Raw genomic sequence first — 21,655 nt, 5'->3', positions numbered from 1 at the left:
CATCCAGAGATCCAGATATTCCCCATTCACCCTGCAAAATTCCAGATTCCAGAAGCTAGGCCAGAGCTAGCTGATCCTATCCAGGCTGAGCGTCTTATCCAGAATTAAACCCCACAAAAATCTCAATAATTGAGGGAGAAAGGGAGAAAGGCTGTGGAACCCTTGTTGGGATTATCTTGTGACCAGACCGGCTTTGCCCCGCTACCTGCTTTGCCCAGCTGATGCACCTCGCTGTCCCCAGTGACCAGACTAGGCCCAGCAGTCCCCATCCAGGAGAGCCGCTGCTGTGCAGTGACCAGATCTTGCCTTGCTGCCCAGAAACCCAGTTCGCTGTCCAAGCTACCCCATTTAAGTGCTTGTTGTAAGTATTTCTCTTCCCCAGTAAGCACAAACTGCATCCCTTGCTTTGTTACTTTGTATTATGTCCGATCCCATACAAACCCTATAGCTGCCCTGGCAAAATCCCTAAAATTGTCTGAATCATCTGTGTACCCTGTTCTTAGGAGCATAGTAGCACCATTCTTTCCCAATCATTTCAATCTGTTGTATAGGTCCTTAGCACTATTTGGAATAAATTAATTAAATTCCCATCTAAAGAGACACACAGCATGAAGGGGTTACAATTGCAAAGTAACCTGTTTCTCGGGTGGCGTTCCTCTTTTCTTTTTTTTTTTTTAAACTTTTATTTATTCAGCTCGGTGACACAAGTACAGGTGAGTCAACATAAAGCATACAGGGTAAACAGTAATCAAACAGTATCAATACGCATAGTTTATACAAACAAAGCATCAGAGGAAAAAGGAAAAAAAAACGGCAAGAAAGCAAGGAATTGGGTGCATATACACGTGAGGGCCCATGGGAGGTCGGACCACCCATACATGAGGGAGATAATTCAAAGGGGAATCTTAAAAACAGTATGGGGGGTGGGTCAAGCAGAGGGAGGAGAAGACCCCGGATCCGAGTCAGATTCAATGGAGGACATAAATAAACGAAACTGCAGCCATATATCCCTGGGCCTGGAATGAGTGGGCTGTTGTGTCGCCCAGACCTCCTCCGTGTCAGAGGCCCACGTCACTGCCCTGAGCCATTGTGCGTGGGTAGGGGTGTAAGGCCGAAGCCAACAAAGCAGAATTGTGCGCACAGCAAGTAGCATGCACAGGCCAGCAAGTTTTCTGGAGTCACGGTGGAGGTCGGGGAAGTCGTGAAACAAGCATGTCATTGGGGATAAGAGGATGTGGGAATCAAGGATAGAGGACATAGTAGAGCATACCGAGGTCCAGAATTGGGCAAGTCGGGGGCAAGACCACAGCATGTGAAGATAGTCTGCATTCTCGCACGCGCATCTGGGGCATCCAGGGGGGGAGTCGTTTGAAATGCGATGTAGTCTGGCCGGAGTGTAGTGGTATCTATGGAGTACCTTGAATTGAATTAATTTGAATCGGGAGTTGAAAGAGACATCCCGGGTGCGTGAGCACATGTGGGCCCAGCGTTCGTCAGTCATATCGAGTCCAAGGTCGATCTCCCAATAGTGCCGGAGTTTAGAGAATGTGGGGGGCGACCTAGTTTGGAGAAGAGTGTATAATCTCGAGATTTTGCCCCTCAGGGGGACGGGAGAGGTTAATTCAGCAATTGCAGGCTCGTCAGGAGGTAACGCCGGGAAGCATGTGTACTTGTGTTTGAGTACCCTACGGAGTGAAGAATATTGAAGCCAGACAGAAGGTCTCTGTCTGAGAGAAGCCGGGAGGTCAGGCCACTCAATGAAGATGCCCTGATCAAAGAGGTCACGGAGTAGTTCATACCCGGCGTCGGCCCAGCAACGAACCACGGAGGGAGGGACCCGTGGGACCTCAGGGTAGAAATTCCAGATCGGAAGATTGCCATGAAAGGGGTGAGTAACACCTAGTATCCGCCATAATCTGGACAAGGCCAGCGATGTGCATGTCGCAGGGTCCATGGAGCCCGGTACCATTGGGATGGGTGAGATCACAAGGGATCGAATGTCGCGGTCGCTGACTGACAGTCTCTCCAGCCTAACATGAGGAGGGGAGTCTGGGGTAGCGAACCAATGCGCAGTGTGTTGGAGTTGTGCAGCCAACCAGTACCTAAAGAAGTCTGGTGCACCGAATCCACCAGTTTCCATCGGAGCAGAAAGCGTCTCAAGTTTTAGGCGGACAGCACCAGAATGCCAAAGGAATGAGTTCAGGGTGCGAGACAACGTCTGGAAGTAGTCTGTTCCCGGCCACTGGGGGATGTTGGCAAACTTATACAGTAGCTGTGGAAGTACCACCATCTTCAGAACTCCTATCCTACCCGCCAATGAGATCGGAAGTTTATCCCAGCCCTGTATTTTAACTGCAAGGTTCACTAGATATGACTGGTAGTTTTCCTGCAGGACCCGTTCGGTATGCCTGGACACCACCACGCCCAAGTAAGTGAACTCAGATTGGGCCCATGCGAATCCCATGGTGTCAGGAGGCGGAGGAGTACTAGGAGTGAGCGGGAAGAGGGTTGATTTGGAGCAGTTTACCGTGAGACCAGAGATACGACCAAATAGGGCAACATCTTCCAGTATAGGGGCCAGGTTAATCTCAGGGGAACGGATATAAAGGAGGGCGTCATCAGCATACAGAGAGACTATATCTGAGGAGCCAGCTGTGCGCAGGCCCCTATGGGAATGGTTCTGGCGCAGCATGTCGGCGAACGGCTCCATCGCTAAAGCAAAGATTAAGGGCGAAAGGGGACAACCCTGTCTAGTGCCCCTGGCAACGTGGAAAAGAGGGGAACAGCGGCCCTCGGTGCGGACTCTGGCCACTGGATCGGAGTAGAGTAGTTTTATCTAAGACACAAATGTGGGGCCGAATTTGCACCTGTCAAGTACCCGCCACAGGTAGTTCCATGAGACCGAGTCAAAGGCCTTTTGCATATCTAGGGCCGCGGTCACCGCATGTACATCAGGGCTTACTCTACTTATAATGCTAAATAGACGTCTCAAGTTCAAGGAGGTGGAACGGTTCGGGATAAAACCCGACTGGTCTGGGTGAATGATGTGTGGCATGAGGGGGATAAGCCGCAGAGCGAGTGCCTTAGCATATATCTTGACATCACAGTTAATCAATGAAAGCGGGCGGTAAGAGCCGCATTGGGTAGAGGGTTTGTTAGGTTTGAGCAGGACTGTGATAGTAGCTTCACGGAGTGAGGGGGGGAACCGACCTATCTCCACGGACTCCTCCCAGAGTGCCGTCAGATGGGGGAGCAAGAGCGATTTAAAGCGTTTATAGAACTCGATGGGTATACCATCCGAGCCTGGAGATTTGCCTGAAGCCAGGGAGTCCATGGCCTCCGAGAACTCCTGAGGGGTGAGCGAGCTCTCGAGGGCTCCAATAGTGGCGGGAGAGAGGGCCGAAAGGGGAAGTTTGTCAAGGTAAGCATCAATTTCGGCCGTAGTGGCAACGTCGGAGTGAGCGTACAGGGATTGATAAAAGGAGAGGAATTCAGCATTGACCTCTCCAGAGGAAGTGGCCAGTGACCCATCCGGTCTCTCAATCCCGGGAATGGATGTGGGGCCGAATTCTCGGCGAAGCAGTCTAGCCAAGAGCCGGCTGGGGCGCTCACCCTCTCCGTATCTTCTTGCCTGACCGGGGCTGTCCAGAAACTTCAGCTCGCGGTCAGCGAGCGAGCGAAAGGTGTCCAGCTCTGTGCCAATTAACGCAAGGATTTCCGGATTCGGGTCCGAGGTGTACTGGGCTTCCAGCCTAGATAGTGTAGCCTCACTCACAGCGATTTCCCTCCGGATAGTTTTAAGGATACCGTTCTCCTTGGAGAGGGCGATGCCTCTGATATAGACCTTGAAGGCCTCCCATAGTATGGCCTGCGAAGAAACTGAGTCAGTGTTGATCCTGAAGAACTCCTCAATTGCCGACTCCACCTCCGAGCAAAAGACCGGGTCGAGGAGAGAGAGGGGTTTCATCCTCCAGTACCTGGCCCGATCCCGATCGAGGCCCCAGCACAGGGTGACAGTCACCGGGGAGTGGTCCGATAGGGTCCTAGGGAGAATCGCCATATTAGTCACGGTCTTAAGTAGGTCGCCAGATAACAACCACCTATCAATCCGGGAGAAGGAATCGTGAACCGAGGAGTAAAAAGAATAGGAGCGGGAGTCTGGGTATAGGAACCTCCAGGCATCAAACAAGGATAGACGAGGAAGTGAGGAGAGTGCGGTGTATGCTGCTCTGGAGAGTTGACGTGGTCTGGAACCGGATCTATCGAGATCCACATCAAATATCGTATTGAAGTCACCTCCCCAGAGTATCGGGATCAGGGGGAAACCTGCTAGGAGATTTATGAGATCAGTATAAAAGTCGGGATCGTCAATGTTAGGGCCATATATATTGAGCAATACAATCTCTCTATTTTGTAGAACACCATGGAGAAGAACGTACCTGCCCTGGGGGTCGATTAGGGTAGTAGTGGGGACAATTCTAAGGCTCCTATGAATGAGGGTCATGACCCCACGGCTCTGGGTGGAGTATGTAGTGAAGTACCTCTGTGGGCCCCATGATCTTGCGAACTTGTCACAAAACTCCGTGCGTGCATGCGTTTCCTGAAGGAACAGGACTTTAGCCCGGTGTCGTTCGGCCTGAAGTTGTAACAACCTCATCTTTTTGTGGTTTCCCAACCCCCTTACATTCCAACTCATAAACGTCAAAGGATCCTCACCAATCCCTCCACCAGTAGCCATCGAAAAACACGGGTGTATGAAAGTATGCACCCCATGGTCGTCTCCCAGTGCGCGCAAATCTGTATTGCCACTGGGGGCATAGTAATTCGTACTCAACCTTCCCTGTGAACACCAAGCTTTTTTTAACATAAAACCCCATTCCCCCCTCCCCCTCCCACATTCCTCCCCCAAACGGAGGGATGACCACCCTATACCCTAACAGGAAAAACAAAAACAGTGGCATCAACGCCTGGGGGGCCTGTGAAGTGGCCTGGCGGTGATGCTCCGAACCGTGAGGCAGTGAACGGATAGCTGTACATGCCCGTTATTAGTATCCATAACCCTCTAAAGGAGGTCCCGCGAGGGCGGGGGCAGTTATGGCAAACACAATGTAAATCAATCTGTCGGGGAAAGCCGACTACGTAGCATAAAACAATGTGCAGAAGACATCATAGGCAAAAGAAACACAACAAGAAAGCAACTGGCTTAATTAGGTGCAGTCAAGTGTTCTCGTCGGGACACCATAGGACAATGACAAAGTGTTGATGGGCCGAAACAGTGCCGACGTAGGATAGAGAGGTATCCGCTGATCGAATGTTCTAAAACAATAGTGTGCCAGTGATAGTGTTCGCTAGCAGATTGTTTCAACCAGGAAAGCGTTCGTCTATGAACCTAGAGGCTTCCTCAGGCAACGTAAAAAAATAAACACGACTGGCGTGTTCAACACGTAGCTTAGCGGGATACAGCATAGAGTATTTCACCTGGAGGTCGCGTAATCTCTTCTTCACTGCAAGGAAGGTCCTGCGCTCCCGTTGTACTGCTATCGAAAAGTCCGGATAAAGATGGATCCTAGCACCACCTAGGAGGAGATCTCCCGTGGCCCTCGCCGCTCTGAGGAGAGTGTTTCGATCTCGAAAGTTTAAAAGCCTAGCAATTATCGGGCGTGGAGGCGCTCCAGGTTTTGGTTTCGCCGTGAGAGAGCGGTGGGCCCTCTCAATCGCAAACTGCGGGGAGAGTTTCGGGGAATCGAGGAGTTGAAGCAGCATACTCTCCACATAGTCCTCCATAGGTCCTTGCAGACCATCCTCCGGAACCCCGACAATGCGGAGGTTGTTGCGTCTCGAGCGAGACTCTAGGTCTTCATTTTTCTTCTCCACTTCGGCAACTCGGGTGGATAGTGTAGACACCTCTGCGCGGAGAGAACCCAGGCCGTCCTCGGCAGTGCTCACCCGCTCCTCAATCTCGGTCACTCGACCATCGGTTCTCTCCATGTGCGCCTTGATGGAGGATATCGTGCCATTCATATCGTCGAGCTTACTGTGTATAGTGGTAAACCCTTCGCGGATAAACTCCAACATTTTCTGGGAGTCGGGTGGTTCCGGGGTGAGTGAGGCGTCTTGTGTAGATGTCTCCCCTCCAAGGGGGGTCGGGGGTTTAGCGAACATGTTGATGGAGGATTGCTTCTTGCCGGTCCGTGTCGACATGTCGCCGATGCAGGGGTAGGCCCAGGCCGCGCCGAGCAACGGGTGTATCGGCCCGTGCGAGATCAAGGTGGCCGGCGGGAAGAATTCGGCTGGAAAACCGCGTTACGGTTGTAGGGGGGCCACCCTATGCGTAGTCGATGGGACTCGGTATAGGTCGTTGAAGGTCGGATAGCAAACAGCACACCGCCCTGGATGGGGCAGCGGAGCGGAACGCTCAGGAGTCCGGAGAGGGAGCCGCACGCCGAGCGCGGGGCGCCCCTCCCCCACACAGTAGGCCGCACGCCGCGGGGCTCAAGTAAAGGGTCCCGGAGCCGATTATGGGGACCAGCAGGCAGGCAGCCCCGCCCAGCACGCAGAGGTCCGAAACTCCGCAATGGAGAAGGTCCGGAGATCGAAACTCGCACAGTAGATTCCCCGTCCGGTTAATGACCCACGCCGGGGACCAGCTTCGCGTTGTGCCGGGGCAAACAGGAGATTTTCAGCGAGAGGTTGCCGCGCGGGACAGAGCGATGAATCAGGCGGCCATCTTGCGTCGAGCGCAACAGCGCCCCCCGGCGTTCCTCTTTTCTAGCCACAAAAATATAGTCTCAGTAAAACTAGTCATTTTCCTTTTCAAACCGATTTTCCCTGTGCAACTGCTTTCATTTTTAAAGGCCGTTTTTTCCTTTCCCTGTAAATATCCCATACTATCACCCATCCGGAGTCACTCTTTCACTTTCACGTCATACCTGTGATGGGCCTATGTTCTTTAGCATCAAAACTGCATTTCCGATTTTGTGTTTAGCCCATTTTCCAAGTCGTTTTTCTATTTGAAACCAGTGAAACTAAGCAATTGAAACCTCGCCACATGTGATTTTGCTGCACTGGGTTCCTTCCAAAGCTGATTTTCTAAACTGTATGCCCGTTGTTAGTTCAATGCCTTGTAGTTTGCTAGTTTTCTTACTTCTTTGATACAGCCACACTCATTCTTGCCTTATTCATTCACCCGCACATGTAAAACAAATATTTAGTAATTCCAAGTGCGTTTTTGCTCCATTTCAAGGATTTTCAATCCAATTTTGCCTCCCATTCAGAGGTGGAAGGTCGGATTTTCATTCTGTTTGTTGCCTAGTATACCTGACTCCTTGCTACTCTTTTCTACCCACACAATATTCGATTAACGGGGGTTTGAGGGAGTGTTGCAGGGGGAAATACTAATTGTGGTGCTCTCCGAAAATACTACCCGAAAAGTAATGTTGCTTTTATTGAATTGTGCATTGTGCATCTTATGTTAAAAGGTCAAACTAAGTGTGTTATATCCTTTTACAGTGTAATTATCACCACACTGGTGATTGCTGCCCTATATTGAATGTGTTTGAATTGTATTCAAAATTAAAACAAATAAATATATCATTATCACACACCGGCCTGGTTGATGGTCCATTGCGACACAGGGTGTACGTAAAGGGGGGTGTGAGACGGGGTGGCTGCCTTCTCAAAGCTGAATCCAAATTCACGATTTAAAAGCATTTTAATTGTGTGCTGCATCCTCGGCCAGTATAAAGAGTCCTGGACTGGAGTGTGACGCCTCTTTAAAATCCTTAAAAAGACATAGGGCCTGTGCCGACTGGGCCAAGAGAACCAAGCTACACTTCACTGATGACACCAAATGAGCCCGAAACATATCTGGGGTTGCTTGTGGTCTCATGCAGAAGGGGTGTGATCTAGCAGTTCGGGGTGAGGGGACTGCCACTTTGGGGTTGGGACCAAGTCTGATTTGCATAAGGTCTTTTCCCTTTCTGTGATGACTTGGCAGGCAAAGAACGAGGGGCTGGAGTGTTGCCCCGATCTATGCAAAGGTTCAAGCTAACTATAAACCTTCCAGCCATCCCCTCTTTTGCTTTGTTATGGTCACCCCGAGTGGGAGAGGTATGCCTAGATGTGGGTCCCGAGCCCTGTGGGCGCAGAGACCCAATCAACATCTCCCTGATGGCGACTAATCCAGCTGAAACATGTCTGGTATCACTTGTCGTCTGGTGCAGAAGGGATGTGACCTAGCAGTTTGTGCTGGAATGCCCCTTTTTCTGGGTGGTACCAAGTCATATTTGCATGTGGCCTTTCCACTTTCTGTAATGGCTTGGCAGGCTGAAGAGCAATGCCAGAGTTCAAGATGACTTCTAAACCTTCCACCCATCACCTCTTTTGTGCCTCAAAAGAGAAAATAGAAGCGTTGGGAATCTAAGAACAGGGGGCACATTCTTGACTTTATATGACATGACTTTATGGAACCGTAAACAGACTGCATCACTGGGGAAATACAGCAAAGAGGAAATGTGAACAAATTGGAAATAATTTGGAGTCATTCTGAAGATGCACACAGTTAATTAATTATTTGAAATGGTTGGCATTTCTACCAACCATCTCCATTGGTTATATTATTTTACCCTTTTTTCTCTTTTCTCTTTTTTATTTTCCTTTGTTTATTAAACGTTAATAGTCTTGTTTTCTTTTAATATGACGACTTGTGTCTATTTTCATTCTTTTCTTGCATAGGCATTACTTCTGCCCTGCTACATGATCCTAACTGAATATACATTTAAAATAAAAAATATTCTGTTGTTCCGAAATTCAAGTAAATTTACAAATGAATACTTAAAACATTTTATTTTGAGAAAGCATTATAAGTATTACTTGTTAAATGCATTTGAAAATCAGCATTTTCCACTCACATCAGAAAAGCACTTATGCTCAGGACAGTTATTCTCAAAGCCCACTCTTCTTTGATATTAATCGAGCTTTCATTACCATATTCCGGGGCCTGAGTAGTCGTTTGATGCTTTCTCTTGTTTTCCAACGTCCTTTCCAATAAGTCTTTACTTGAAGTAAATTGTTCTTGTGTTGGACCTACAGAACACAGAGTGTTAGCACTTGACAAAAGTGTTGCATTAGATGTCATCAGTAGCTATGATACACTTGGAAGGATGTGCCTGGCCTTGTGAATGCAATACCTGATTTCATAGTTTTGTAGAAGACACTTTGAATCGAAAATGCAATATCTCATCCCAATAAAGACAAAAAGAGAGACTCAGGATTTGGCCTTTGAAGTGGTCGCCCCTGAATCAATAAACTAAACAATACAGAACATTGAATCATGTACATTTGCTTAGGGGTAAGGATAGCTTAGGGGCAACACGTTTGTTGGAAGCAAGACAATACAGAGCAACACAGGTTCAAATCCCAATCCCGCACTTAGAAAACCACTCACTGGGACTAAATGCATTATAAATGAACAATAAAAAAATAGGTTCCATTATTCTGAAGAACCTATAGTTAGTCAATACTAATATTGTGAAACTAATATATATATTTTTATTCTCATGTTGTATGTTTTTTAAAACAAAATTACAAAATGATGTTAAATACTCCATTAAGTGACTTGTGCTTCCCATTACAGTGACTCATGCAGTGACTGAAAAATACTTCAATGCTAAATTCAGTGGTTTAAGAACATGACAAGACCGGAGGCGAGCATTATGCCTTTCTTCATTATTACTGCCAAACACAGCAATTCAAATATAACCATTTTTCTTTTAATAAACTTTTCATTTTTTTTTAATTAACTTTTTTCGGAAACATTGCATGTAAACAGTTCCAAATTGGTAACACACTACAACTCCCATGAGGTGCTCCGCTATCTGTAGTCCCTGCCTCAGTCTCGCCCTCCAATGAGAGCACTCCGACATTTATAAACTCCTCTTGCTCACAGGTGCCTTCCTCCTCTTTTTTTGCTGCTGGACATCGAGATAAGTGACCTTTACTATTCAATCAGCAAACGTTAGACTTTGATTACCATACTCAGCGTTCTCAATAGAGTATAATAAATACTTCTAGTCATTCAAGCAGTTTATAGCGTTAATATTGTAAGCGACTGTCTGCTTCATTCAACCTCAGCGTTCCTTGTGGAAAGCGCACATGTAATTCATACCGTCAGTCATTTGAGCTTGTATTTTCAACGCAGCTCGGCGTGCACTAAAGTAAATATCCTCAGCTTGATACGCGGAGGGGAAACGGCCCGCAAGCGTTATAGCTAGCATTTGGGCTTGTTTCCCCTCCGGCTTCAGTCATACGCGGCGAAGCCGACAGTCGAACACGGCTGTGGCGTCGTTCGCTTCATGCTCTGCGCAAGCACGCGCATGAGCAATCACATACTGTGGGCCCATTTCTATTTCTTCGCCCGTTGACAGCACCGCAGCTCACGAACACGGGGAAATCCCCACGTAAGGTTCGCGCTCCGATTCAGAGGCTCTATAAAAAAAAAACAATAAGAATAAAAAAGAAAAGGAGCAATCCGGAGACAGCACATAACAGGTGCTACATGCAAACCCTCTCTAACGGCTTTCAGAGCTGAAGGGATACACGACTTCCTTCCATTCCTGAGTATTTTCACTCCGGAGAATTACAAAATAGCCTCAGATAGCCAAGAATACTAGGAGGAATATGAGGAGCAGGAAGAGGAGCTGCAGCAGGAAGAGAGGGATCTATCCCTCAGTTTCAAAAAGGTGCTAGGGGACTCACTTGCCAGAGCAGTAGCTCAGGGAGTTCAACCCATCCAAGAGAGGTTGCAAGCCCTCGAGAATATTTTGGGCAGTAATGCTGGCTTACAAGATCCTGAAGAGGATCCCAGTAAAGACAAAAAGAGAGACTCAGGATTTGGCCTTTGAAGTGGCCGCCCCTGAAACAATAAACTAAACTATACAGAACATTGAATCATGTACATCATGAAGAGGGTACCTCCACTAAGCCTCTGAATGAAACTAATAGGGGGTCTAAGGTAGCCCGGAAGAGGAAGCACTCTTCTACCCCCCCGCCCCCTGGGCTGATAGAGGGGGACTAGAGAGAAGCCCCCGGAGGCCGCTGATGCGTTCCTCAGGTTAAAGGACGCTTTCATGGCCAGATCAGCTATGCCCAGCCCCCCCCCCACCCCAGGGGAAGAAAATATAGGGAATGCTACTTCATCATCAGAAGAGTTTGGAGAAGAAGATGACGAGTCTCAAAGCATAGATAAGGTACCACATCATCCCAAAGTACAAGGTACCACTCAAGCCAGCATAGTGGAAGGTACCTCAGAAGATGATATTTCGCATATGTTCGAACCAGACACGATTCGTTACCCACGGTCCACTGAATGGACCCCGCCACCCCATGTGCATGCTCGGCAACGGCAACTCAGCCATATCTGCAGAGAGAAGAAGATCGATGCTTCTTAAAATAGACGCCAACCTTGGCGATCTAGCATTTTATGAGGCAGGAGAGGGCACTCAAGGACTCCTCTTGGCCGACACATTTGTTAAAGAGATGAGTAGGTTTGTGGGAACCTACGCTGCTCTCGAGAAAGCCCAGGCCTTGATCAAGAAGGTATTCCCTAGACGGGTTTTTGCCGGGCCGGTCGATTCAGGGCCGTTCGACTGGCCTCTTCAACACAACCAGAAGGCCGCAAGGACCAAGAATCCAATACTGGGAGACACGCCAGCAAGACGCGTTCTTCCCGAGTGGAGGTAGAGGTTTCAGAGGAAGAAGAGGAAGAGGCTATTTCAGGCACCAAGGTGGCAACACAGGTGAGAGAGCGCATTGCGAAATATCCACCAGTAGGGGGCAGGACGCAGCTTTTTACGCACATTTGGCGACAGCTTTCGTCAGACGCCTGGGTTCTCCAGACAGCGCAGGGATATCATCTAGATTTCATGAGAATACTGATCCAGGAAAGGCCTCCACCACGCATTATATGCTCGGAGGAGGAGAGACAACTATTAGACACAGAGATTCAAGTGCTGGCGGAGAAGCAGGCGATAGAAAGAGCACAGCCTCACTCGCTAGGTTTCTTAAGCAACATGTTTTTAGTGCACAGAAAAGGGAAAGTGCGGCCGGTAATCAACTTAAAGGAGTTGAACAGCTGGCTAGTTTACAAACACTTCAAGATGGAAGGAATCCATCCGAAAGGAGGATTGGCTAGTGCGGCTAGATCTGAAAGATGCGTATCTGACTATTCCCATAGCACCTCAATATCGGCACTTCCTCCAGTTTACGTGGAGAGAGCAGACGTGGCAGTTCAGGACGCTTCCATTCGGCCTCGCCTCAGCCCCCTGGGCCTTCACCAAACTGATGAGACCCCTCGCGGCGGCACTGAGAGACGAGGGGCTTCGAATGATAATATATCTAGACGATATACTATTCATGGCCGAAGACAAACAGAGACTGCAACAACAAGTGCAATGGGCGATATCCCTGATATCAAGTCTAGGTTTTCTGATAAATTACGAAAAATCAGAGCTCTTTCCATGCAAACTAATAGAATTTCTAGGCTTTATGATAGACACAAGGAATGCCACCCTAGAGTTGCCTATGGCAAAATTCATATTGATAAAAAAAGATCTGAAATCGACGCTGAGGAAGACGGTTATATCGCTTCGGAATCTAGCCAGGATAGTTGGGTTGTTAGCAGCATCCATCCAAGCGATCTTCCCTGGTCCCCTGCACTATTGAGCCCTGCAGAGGCTCAAGATAAAGTATCTAGCAAAAGGTTGGAGATATCACCAGCTAGTTACTCTAGACCAGGAGAGCAGATCAGAGATTCAATGGTGGCTCAGCAACATGGAGGCCTGGAACGGGCGCTCCATATTTGGGGAGATACCAGACATGATTATAGAATCAGATGCCAGCAGATCAGGCTGGGGAGCGAGATGTGGGCTAGTGGAGACAGGGGGAAAGTGGTCTCAAGAGGAACTAGCATTACATATCAATTGCCTGGAGCTTCAGGCAGGTTCCTTCGCAATTCATGCATTTTCCAGGGAGAAGGTGAGATGCTCAATCCTCCTGAGAATGGACAATATATCGGCAGTACGATATATCAACAAACTAGCAGGGACAAAGTCCAGAATGTTAGCAGAGTTAGCCAAAGATTTCTGGCACTATTGTCTGCAGAAAGAGATAACTGTCAAGACGGAATATCTTCTGGGGACGAAGAACGCAATCGCGGACTGGAATTCCTGATACCTGACAGACTCGAGCGACTGGATGCTGCACGCATCGGTCTTCGAGAAGTTACAGCTGAAGTTGGGGCCGTTCGATACAGATCTCTTTGCGTCAAGCCTAAACTCCCAACTTCCCAAGTCCTTCAGCTGGAGACTGGATCCGGAAGCAACTGGGACTGGGACGGGTGCCTTCCTGCAATGCTGGAAGTGTCACATTTATTATGCCTTTCCCCCCTTCGCGATGCTGGTTAGGGCACTAGCAAAGGTCCGCAGGGACAAGAAGGAGATTTTTCTTGTGACACAAGAATGGAGATCGCAAGCTTGGTTTCCAGTTCTGATGGAACTTTCCACAGATTTCCCTCAGAGGATTTCTCACAGACCGGACCTCTTAGTGGATCAGAGAGGCATGCCTCATCCCCTGATTCAGGACAACAGCCTAATAGCCTGCAAAGGTTCAGGCGCAGATGGTGCTTGTCAGGCCTTTCAGAAGAAGCCACAGAGCTCATTAAAGTATTGTGGGCGCCATCCACGATCAGGAGCTATAGTTCTGCTTGGCAAGCCTGGGAATTATGTTGCAGGGGGAGGAGCGTTTCTCCCGTTTCAGCTCCTGTAGAATACATACTAAACTTTCTAGCGTTGCTATCGGCAAGCAGGAAAGCTTTCCGGACAGTTGGCGTAAATAGATCCCACTTCAGCAGGGCACGACTTAGTGGATGGGCAACCAGTGGGGGAGCATCCAGCAGTAGTGCGGTTGATCAAGGGGGTTAAGATGTTGAAACCTCCAGAGCCAAGGTACTCAGTAATGTGGGACGTTAACGTTTTCGGAGCACACTCGACAATATTATCTATGGCTTCATGAGCCTTTGCAGCCGGAGTTCCAATGCAGGACATTCTGAAGGCAGCAGATTGGTCTAGTTACTCAGTCTTCAGAACCTTCTATTTTAAGCCTGTCGAAAATATTGTCATGGCGGTAATGCAGAGTTTTGAACAAGCATAATGCTCGCCTCCGGTCTTGTCATAGAATGAAGATTGCCAAAGCGCACAGTGCAGGAAGTCTTGATTTAATTAAAGACACGGAGGCGAGCATTATCCCTCCCTGAGGAATTATGTTTAATTAATGATGTAATGAAGGATGTGAAGATCTAACACATTTCTTTCAGACGTAGATATGATGAGAACAACAAATTCCCCTCCCCAATATGTTATCTTTCTTTTATTTAAGGAGAGGAGCAGAAAAACTCTAAAGTTTAATATGAAAGCATGACAGGGCTGCATATCAGAGGAGGAAAAGACAGGCAGCGAGATATTCAACAGCCTAGGAACTACGTCAGGACACAGGAAAGTTTAAATCATCAAAAAAGAAGAGGAAGGCACCTGTGAGCAAGAGGAGTTTATACATGTTGGAGTGCTTTTATTGGAGGGTGAGACTGAGGCAGGGACTACCGATAGCGGAGAGCCTCATGGGAGTTGTAGTGTGTTACCAGTTTGGGACTGTTTACATGCAATGTTTCTGAAAAAAAGTTCATTAAAAAAATTAAAAAAAGATGAAAAGTTTATTAAAAGAAAAATGGTTATATTTGAATTGCTGTGTTTGGCAGTAATAAGGAAGAAAAGCATAATGCTCGCCTCCGTGTCTTTAATAGAATCAATTGGAAATCTTCATTGTCTTGAAGTGCATGCCGCTTTTATGTAGCAATATGGGCCAACGAATGGTTGGACATGTTTCCTTCCTACTTGTATAGTCATGCAATTAAAGGAACTTCTTCAGGGGTACACTGATGTACAAATGCGGTAGCTTTTCAACAGAACACTCTGGTAATTGGTCAGTCTTCATAATGTTCAAGGTTCAAATAGTGGGATATTGTTCCAGGGTAACACTGTTTTTTTTCAAACACCTACAAGACAATGCAAAAACAGTCTTTATTAGTGCTGTTACTATAATTTATAAAACAGCACTGCTCCAGTCATAAATGCATTCTGGAGGAATTCGACTGGTACCACAAAGTGCTCCACTCTCAAGGCTCTATGCATGCAGACCTTTTCCAAAGCTAAAGTGGAAATCCCCGGGGGAACACAGACTTTACAAGGAGGGAAGGGCCCTATACAATGACCGTTTAGTCCCTTGTCCAGGTGCACACTGGAGGCTGATGGTACCCCTGGGCTAGCACCTCTTTGTGTTTCAATAATCATATTAGGTACCTTTTGCAGGTTGCCTCAGACTGAGGAAAACATTGGAGTGGTCAGTTCCTCACTTCTACAAGCTCAGAATGTGTATCCAAATACAGAGCAGCCACAGCTAGTCTTCTTAGATGGAAGTGGGGGGCCTCACCAGCAGGCCACCCCTGCCATTTACATGAGTGACATCAGTAGTGTGCCTAACACATGGGCATGGTGAATGCACAATGTGTGTGCAGTGGGGAACACTCTATTGAGCCAATCCTACTGCACTTGTGCAGAACATCCTGGGGCTGGGCTTGGATAGAGATCAAAGGTCTCCATGGCTGGGTTCAAATAGTTTCCTGCGGTATTGAAATCAAAACGGCTCCGCCGCATAGATCACAATAAGCTCCACCCCTAATCCTTTCTCTCACTTACTCCTTCGTGGAGTAAACTAATGAATAGGCCCTCCCCAGCCTGAGTGAGAGAAAGGAGGATGTGGAGTAAAAGATTGGTTTCGCAAGCTGAGTGAGTTCTAAATTGAGTGAGGGCTAAACTGAGTGAGGGCTAAGCTGAGTGAAGGCTAAGCTGGGATTTGGTCTCCAGTTCAACTCCCCACACACCCTCAGCCAGTGAACTCATGTTGATGAGCCTTTAACAAGGAAGTAAGAGGTGATGAGGGTGAAGCACACCACTGGTGATGCAGCGGAGCAGCAGAGTCTGCCCAGGTGAACTGCTCTGAACAGGTTCTAGACAGTTAGAAGCAGAGAAGAGCAGCCAGAATTCAAAGAAAGGCATGAACTAGCAAAGGATCCACCTGACCATTGCTTTTTGGAAAGTATTGCCTGGTCCATATGCTCGCACACACCTTCTCCCTCCATTACCCAACCCTGTAATCAATGGCGTTAGCTCAGGCAGGAACACTCAGAGCACAGATTTACACCCTCCCACACTCCAACCGCAGAATCAATCACCAGCCCTTAGAAAAATGTGCCCCCCGTCCTCTAGAACACCACACCAACTCCACCACTGGCACGCTCCCTCCTCCCGCCTCGAGTCTCCAATCATCAGTGGTGAGGCCAAAGGTGCATTTGGGGCCCTGCCGAGCTTTCTAGTTGGGGTTTGATCTTGTCTGGATGTAGAAACTGGCACTGCAAGCGATCACAAGTTTCCATTTGCAGTTCTACCTCAGTGAAAAATGGGTTGGAAAGCTAGAAAATAAAGAAATTATTTAAATAGTTGTAACTCACCCTGTTTATTAGCTGCCTTAGAGCCTTTTTCTATGGCAGCAGATAATTCCAAAATGTTATAACTGGGACCCAGGCCAGAACAGGGGAAGGATAAACTGGCAGTCAAAATCCCTTACAGTCCTCACCAGGAAATGTCTTCAGCAAATGCTGAATTAGAATCTCTTGCATTCTTCCCCACACAGACACCACCATTTACATCAGCTCAAAAACAATGGTAAATTACTTTGACCACATCCTATAACCTATAACCAGCGCCAGCCCCACTCCCCTTGAGCAGCATTATGGTAATTTGGTCTTGTTTCCAGTCCCGAAGTCGTCATTTTTGCCATTTCATTTTTTCTTCTTGGTATTGCATACAGATACAGCGTTATAATGCAACCTTGGCCCACTCTTCGATGTAACCAGGCCAAACCTTTATTTTTTAGCACCTCCCTTGACTCCGGTTCCTTAGGCCTCTCAATGTTGGTGAGTATAATGTCCCTAGGGTCCATAATAAACCCCCTTAGTGTTGGATCAGCAATGTTTGGCATGTGGGACTTTCTTATACAAGTGTCCTTTAAAGATAAAGGGCCTCATTACAACCCTGGCGGAGTGGGTTTACGCCAGCGTTATTCGCGGCGGACCCGTCCGCCCTACTACGAGTTCCCGTAGCGCCATGGAGCGTTTTCCGCCTGGTTTTTCCGGGCGGAGAAATCCATGGCGCTACGGGACCTTGTTGTTAATTACGCCACCGTATTTTACGGTGGCGCAATTAACGCCTTCCCCACTCCCATTATGCCCTATGGGGCAAAAATGGGAATGGGGAAGGGTAAAATGGGGAATGGGGATTTTCCGCCCCGCCAAGGTCGGCATGGGGCGGAAAATCCGCCAACCCCCATGGCGCTATCGGCAGCTTTCCGCCGTGCTCCGCGGTGCATTTAGCACCGCGATTTCCGCCAGGGTCGTAATGAGGCCCAAAGAGTTAGGTATAATATTAGTCATAGTTCCAGATCCAACAGTCTTTCCAGAGGATGAAGTAACACCATAGGAGGATTCTAGCAATGTTCCGCGGACAAGCCTGACTTGTTCCTTCTGCTGGACCCCACTTACCACAATTTCCCTACTAAGCATTCCCATAGCAGAGGTTTCACCTGAATTCGTTTGGCAGCGCTGGTTAAGCTGGTCATGGATCTGATCTGTACTCGAGCACCTTGGAACATCTTATATGTGCTAGATGGAATTATCAGTAAATATCACAGACCAAATAACCAGACAGACCAGAGGAAGATGGAAAATACTGCGTTAATCCCAATGAAAGAAAGCAGGGCGATAGGACAGCTATCAAGGTAGATGCTCAATGTTCACACATAATTTTGTTTGTACAGAGTTTATATTCTTTCATGTACATCATTTATGATGTCATTCTACGTGGCATTTTGTAAAACATATCGCTGTGAGGGATTGGATTGGGGGAACATATCGACTTGCAGTACTATATACAGGTTAGTATCTCATTGGCTGCCACTTGTCTGTTGGACACGCCCTCAGCTACTTCTACGTACTTCACATACTGATTATGGCAGAGAATACTGCAGCGGGCTAATAACTGCAACATTGTGTATGAAAGTGTGTGGCAGGCCTTTTGATTGGTTGGCAACCCTATCCAACCTTGGACTTTCAGCTCCTTAGCAGCACGTGGAGAGACCGAAACCTAGGTGTTCAAGCTGCGTCAACTTATACTTTGTTTTCCAAATGAGTGCATTACATTTCACCACCCTGATCCTTGGCTAAGGTCTATCGTTTGTAGTTGACCTTGAAGTCTGCTCACTGTTCTGGGACATTTGAGGGAGTGTGAGCACACTACTATCTTAACCCAAGTTCTAATGAATAGCCTTTGTTTTGAGTTCTTCATCACGTGTTGGGAGACCCCAATTTTGTCAATTTCAGCCTCTTAATTACTGCTATTTGATTTTATTAAAACATATATAGGGTTTATAAACAGGGTGTCATTTCCCCTTCTAGCCTTGAGAGACTTTCTCACCCCACCTCACATAGGCTTTTGCCTTAGTATTTGTCCAACACTTGGCATCTGCAAATATCCTTGACTCTCCTAATCTTAGCAGAAATATATCTGACCCTCTTTGTGCCTTGCACCCATTTCTCAAAATAGCCTACTTGACTTCAGGCCAACGTACTCCCTTATTCTTCACATGAAAACAGCTTCTTTATTAATTCTTCTATTTTCAATCCTGTGCTCGTATTTTGATGTTGCTGGGTTTATTCTTTAATACAGGTCATCGTCCATTTTCTTCCAGTGGCCGTTCTAAACCTTGTGCATATACCTCGTGTTAGTAAGCTTCTATATGTTTTTTCTACGTTGCGTTACAGCTTATTTACAGTTATTGCTCAGCAAGTTACTCCATCTTCTTATTTGCACGATTACTTCATCTTTAGGTACATGTGTCTCTTTGTGCTTTAGTTATATCATCATTCTTAAGTATTTTCATATCGTTTCAACATAGGTTCATATATCTTCTTTATGACATCATCCTGTTGTCGTCAGACTTTTACTTAGCGTCCATCCATAATTCCCATAGCCACATTCTGGCACTTTGACAGTGGGCATCTTTCTTGGGAACTTCCTTCCACTGTCTCAACGTGAGGGTATCTTCTGAATGGCTGTCTGAATGCATATCATCTTTCATACGGAAACACCCAAAAAGACAGAGGGCAAAAAGACCAAAGCCCAAAAGCCCATCCCCATTTGTCTGCATAGGTTTTTGGGACTCTGGCTTTTTATTTCAGTCTTTTCACACAGATACTTTCATATAATCGACAAGGTGTGAACATGTCGCATAAACTCGTGCATGGGTTCCCAATTGTAGCTCTTCGTCTGCTCCTCTGATGGTGGTGATGGACCAGGGACTAAATAAGAGGCATCCACCTACTCCTCTACTGATCTGTTTGACAGGACTTACCCATACTCAAAGTATGTACCATAGGAACCCTTGTATCCAATGGCTCAACCCCGGAACCAAATTTTGCCACATTTGTGCATGCATTGAGATTACATATAATAAACTTGTTAATACGCTGCCATCACCCTACATTAAATAATTCATCATCCAACCCTTCTTGACCAACAAAGATTATCCCAAGGCTTCAGATATCACGCCCTCCATCTTTTTCGTGGGAGACTGCATTGTCAGAAAGAAAGAGGGCAGTAAGCTATCAGGACTGCCAGCTCCATTTCCTGTTGACGCTTCCACAAAAGCCCATAAATGATCGGCCTGAATGGTTGTTGCCTCCTTCACCGGCTCCATCTGAGTAGTGACGGAACCCCGAGTTGGACCCAAGTCGGCCTCATCATCAACATGATCAGGAGATTGAAGCTTCTTGTCCTGAAGTCGCAATCTCCTTCGGGCACTTAGTGCTAAGACTTCAAACAGTCGGCTTTTACTCCCACAGGGATCTGGTGGGTCAAAAGGGGCACCAGACTTCATAGAGACATGTACACCTTGTAAGGATTCATTACTTGCCCCTGAACTGAGGGATTTAGGCCGTTATAATATGACAAAGACGGGTTTAGACAGCGTATTGAGAGCATATGCTCTAGTGACAGGCATTTTTAAGATTACAAATCCAGTCAAGTCAGAAATACACAAGTAACTACAGCCCCCATAGATGATTATGTGAGTTTGATGGAAAAGCCTGTAGTTCGAAATAAGGAGAACATGGGTACAGTGAGGGCAACCTGGAGAGAAATGTGACAAATTAGGCACCCTGCACATATGCAAGATTTTAGTGTAAATGGTTGAGGGGGAGATGTGTGGTAGGCTGGATGGAATATAGAATGGTAGGGAACGGAATGTGGATGAAGGCATGAAAGAGGCAGGGTGTTGTGGGAGAGAGAGAAAGAGATGCAGAATTTGTCAAAGGGTGGAGGGATGCATATCATTAAGCCATATTAAATAAACAGATTCTAAATCAGTACACACCATGTCAGCAATGAACACTCCACTTACCTATTGAACTATCTGACGTGTAGCTGAACATGAGGAGTGTACTGTGATTTCCTAGTGATCAGTGCAGTGGTCTGACAGTAGGTAGGAGGTGCCAGGTACAGTGTCACAGTGGGGGATAGCAATGCTGGTACCTTATCGTACCAACTTCGTTGGGTGGAAATTGTATGTACGTATGTTCTATGTACAGCGCGTTGGCTAAAGCACTATATGTTATGCTATATGGCATTTGTATAGCCCCTTGGTATGGCCTCAAAAATGCTGTGGGGTTGAACGCTCTTCGGAGGACCGTGGTCCAAGATGTGAAATGTGAGGAAGGATTCTAAAATGAGTGTGTGCATTTTTAGCCAGCAAGAAGGTAGATAGGGAGTGGCTAGGTGCCTAAAACAGCCGATAGAAATCAGATGAGAGGATGGGTGCCGTGACAGTATGTCAGGGGAGTAGGAGAGTCATGAAGACTGATTATGTGCACAACTGGACCCAATCTTTTTCGTGGAACTCCGCTGTATTCTTTTGGAAGTGGTGATGTGTGTTTGGGTGTGTGAAGTCAAACAGCCCATGCCTCGGGAGGGATACCACTATGTTACATTGTGATGGAGAGCTCGACGTTCCAGCAAATCAAGGCTGACACTAGTTAGAACAAGGTCTTGCATATCTTATCATGAGGCCTGACTGAAAGGCTTTCTGTGGGGGGCTAGGTTCCACCTTGTTGACTCATCAAGTGTCCCTGCATTCCAACCAGGGGATATTAATAGTTTACCCAGCAGATGGACTCTCAGGATGCTTAACAGAAAAGCCAGGTTTGAAAAGCCTTCTTGAAGGCGAGGTGATCCTCTATGCAGTGGATGGTAAATGGGAATGAGTTACAGATGGTGGGTGCCTGAACTGAGAAAGACAAGCCTCCTATTCTGGTTGATTTTGCCACTAGAATGACAAGGAGGAGTACCTGATCTCAGGTTTCTGGTGGGCATGTAGCGTGTAAGTTTATGTTGCTGATATTCTTGTCCTGTGTTGTGGACAGCTCGGTGGGTGATGCTCA

General features: G+C 47.2%; 1 protein-coding gene across 5 annotated transcripts in view; it reads right to left on the bottom strand.

The window, feature by feature from the left end:
- LOC138511226 (CMRF35-like molecule 1) overlaps positions 1–21,655 on the bottom strand; it is a 103,481-nt gene that overhangs the window by 17,516 nt on the left and 64,310 nt on the right. For 3 of the 5 annotated variants that reach the window (XR_011280590.1, XM_069626765.1, XM_069626764.1), the window contains one exon: positions 8,986–9,084. Coding sequence is in view for 4 of the 5 variants with exons in the window: in XM_069626765.1 (XP_069482866.1) it covers positions 8,986–9,084 (99 nt within the window). In the remaining variant the exon portion in view is untranslated. Of the gene's footprint in view, positions 1–8,909; positions 9,085–21,655 lie in introns of all 5 variants that reach the window. The other 2 variants (XM_069626766.1, XM_069626767.1) reach the window with 1 other exon arrangement.

This window comes from Ambystoma mexicanum, chromosome 6p (genome assembly GCF_040938575.1).
Source record: "Ambystoma mexicanum isolate Mex_15411 chromosome 6p, UKY_AmexF1_1, whole genome shotgun sequence".
NCBI classification, from domain to species: Eukaryota; Metazoa; Chordata; class Amphibia; order Caudata; family Ambystomatidae; genus Ambystoma; species Ambystoma mexicanum.
The sequence above is the reverse complement of the archived record's forward strand: the minus strand, read 5'-3'. Positions and strand labels throughout refer to the sequence as shown.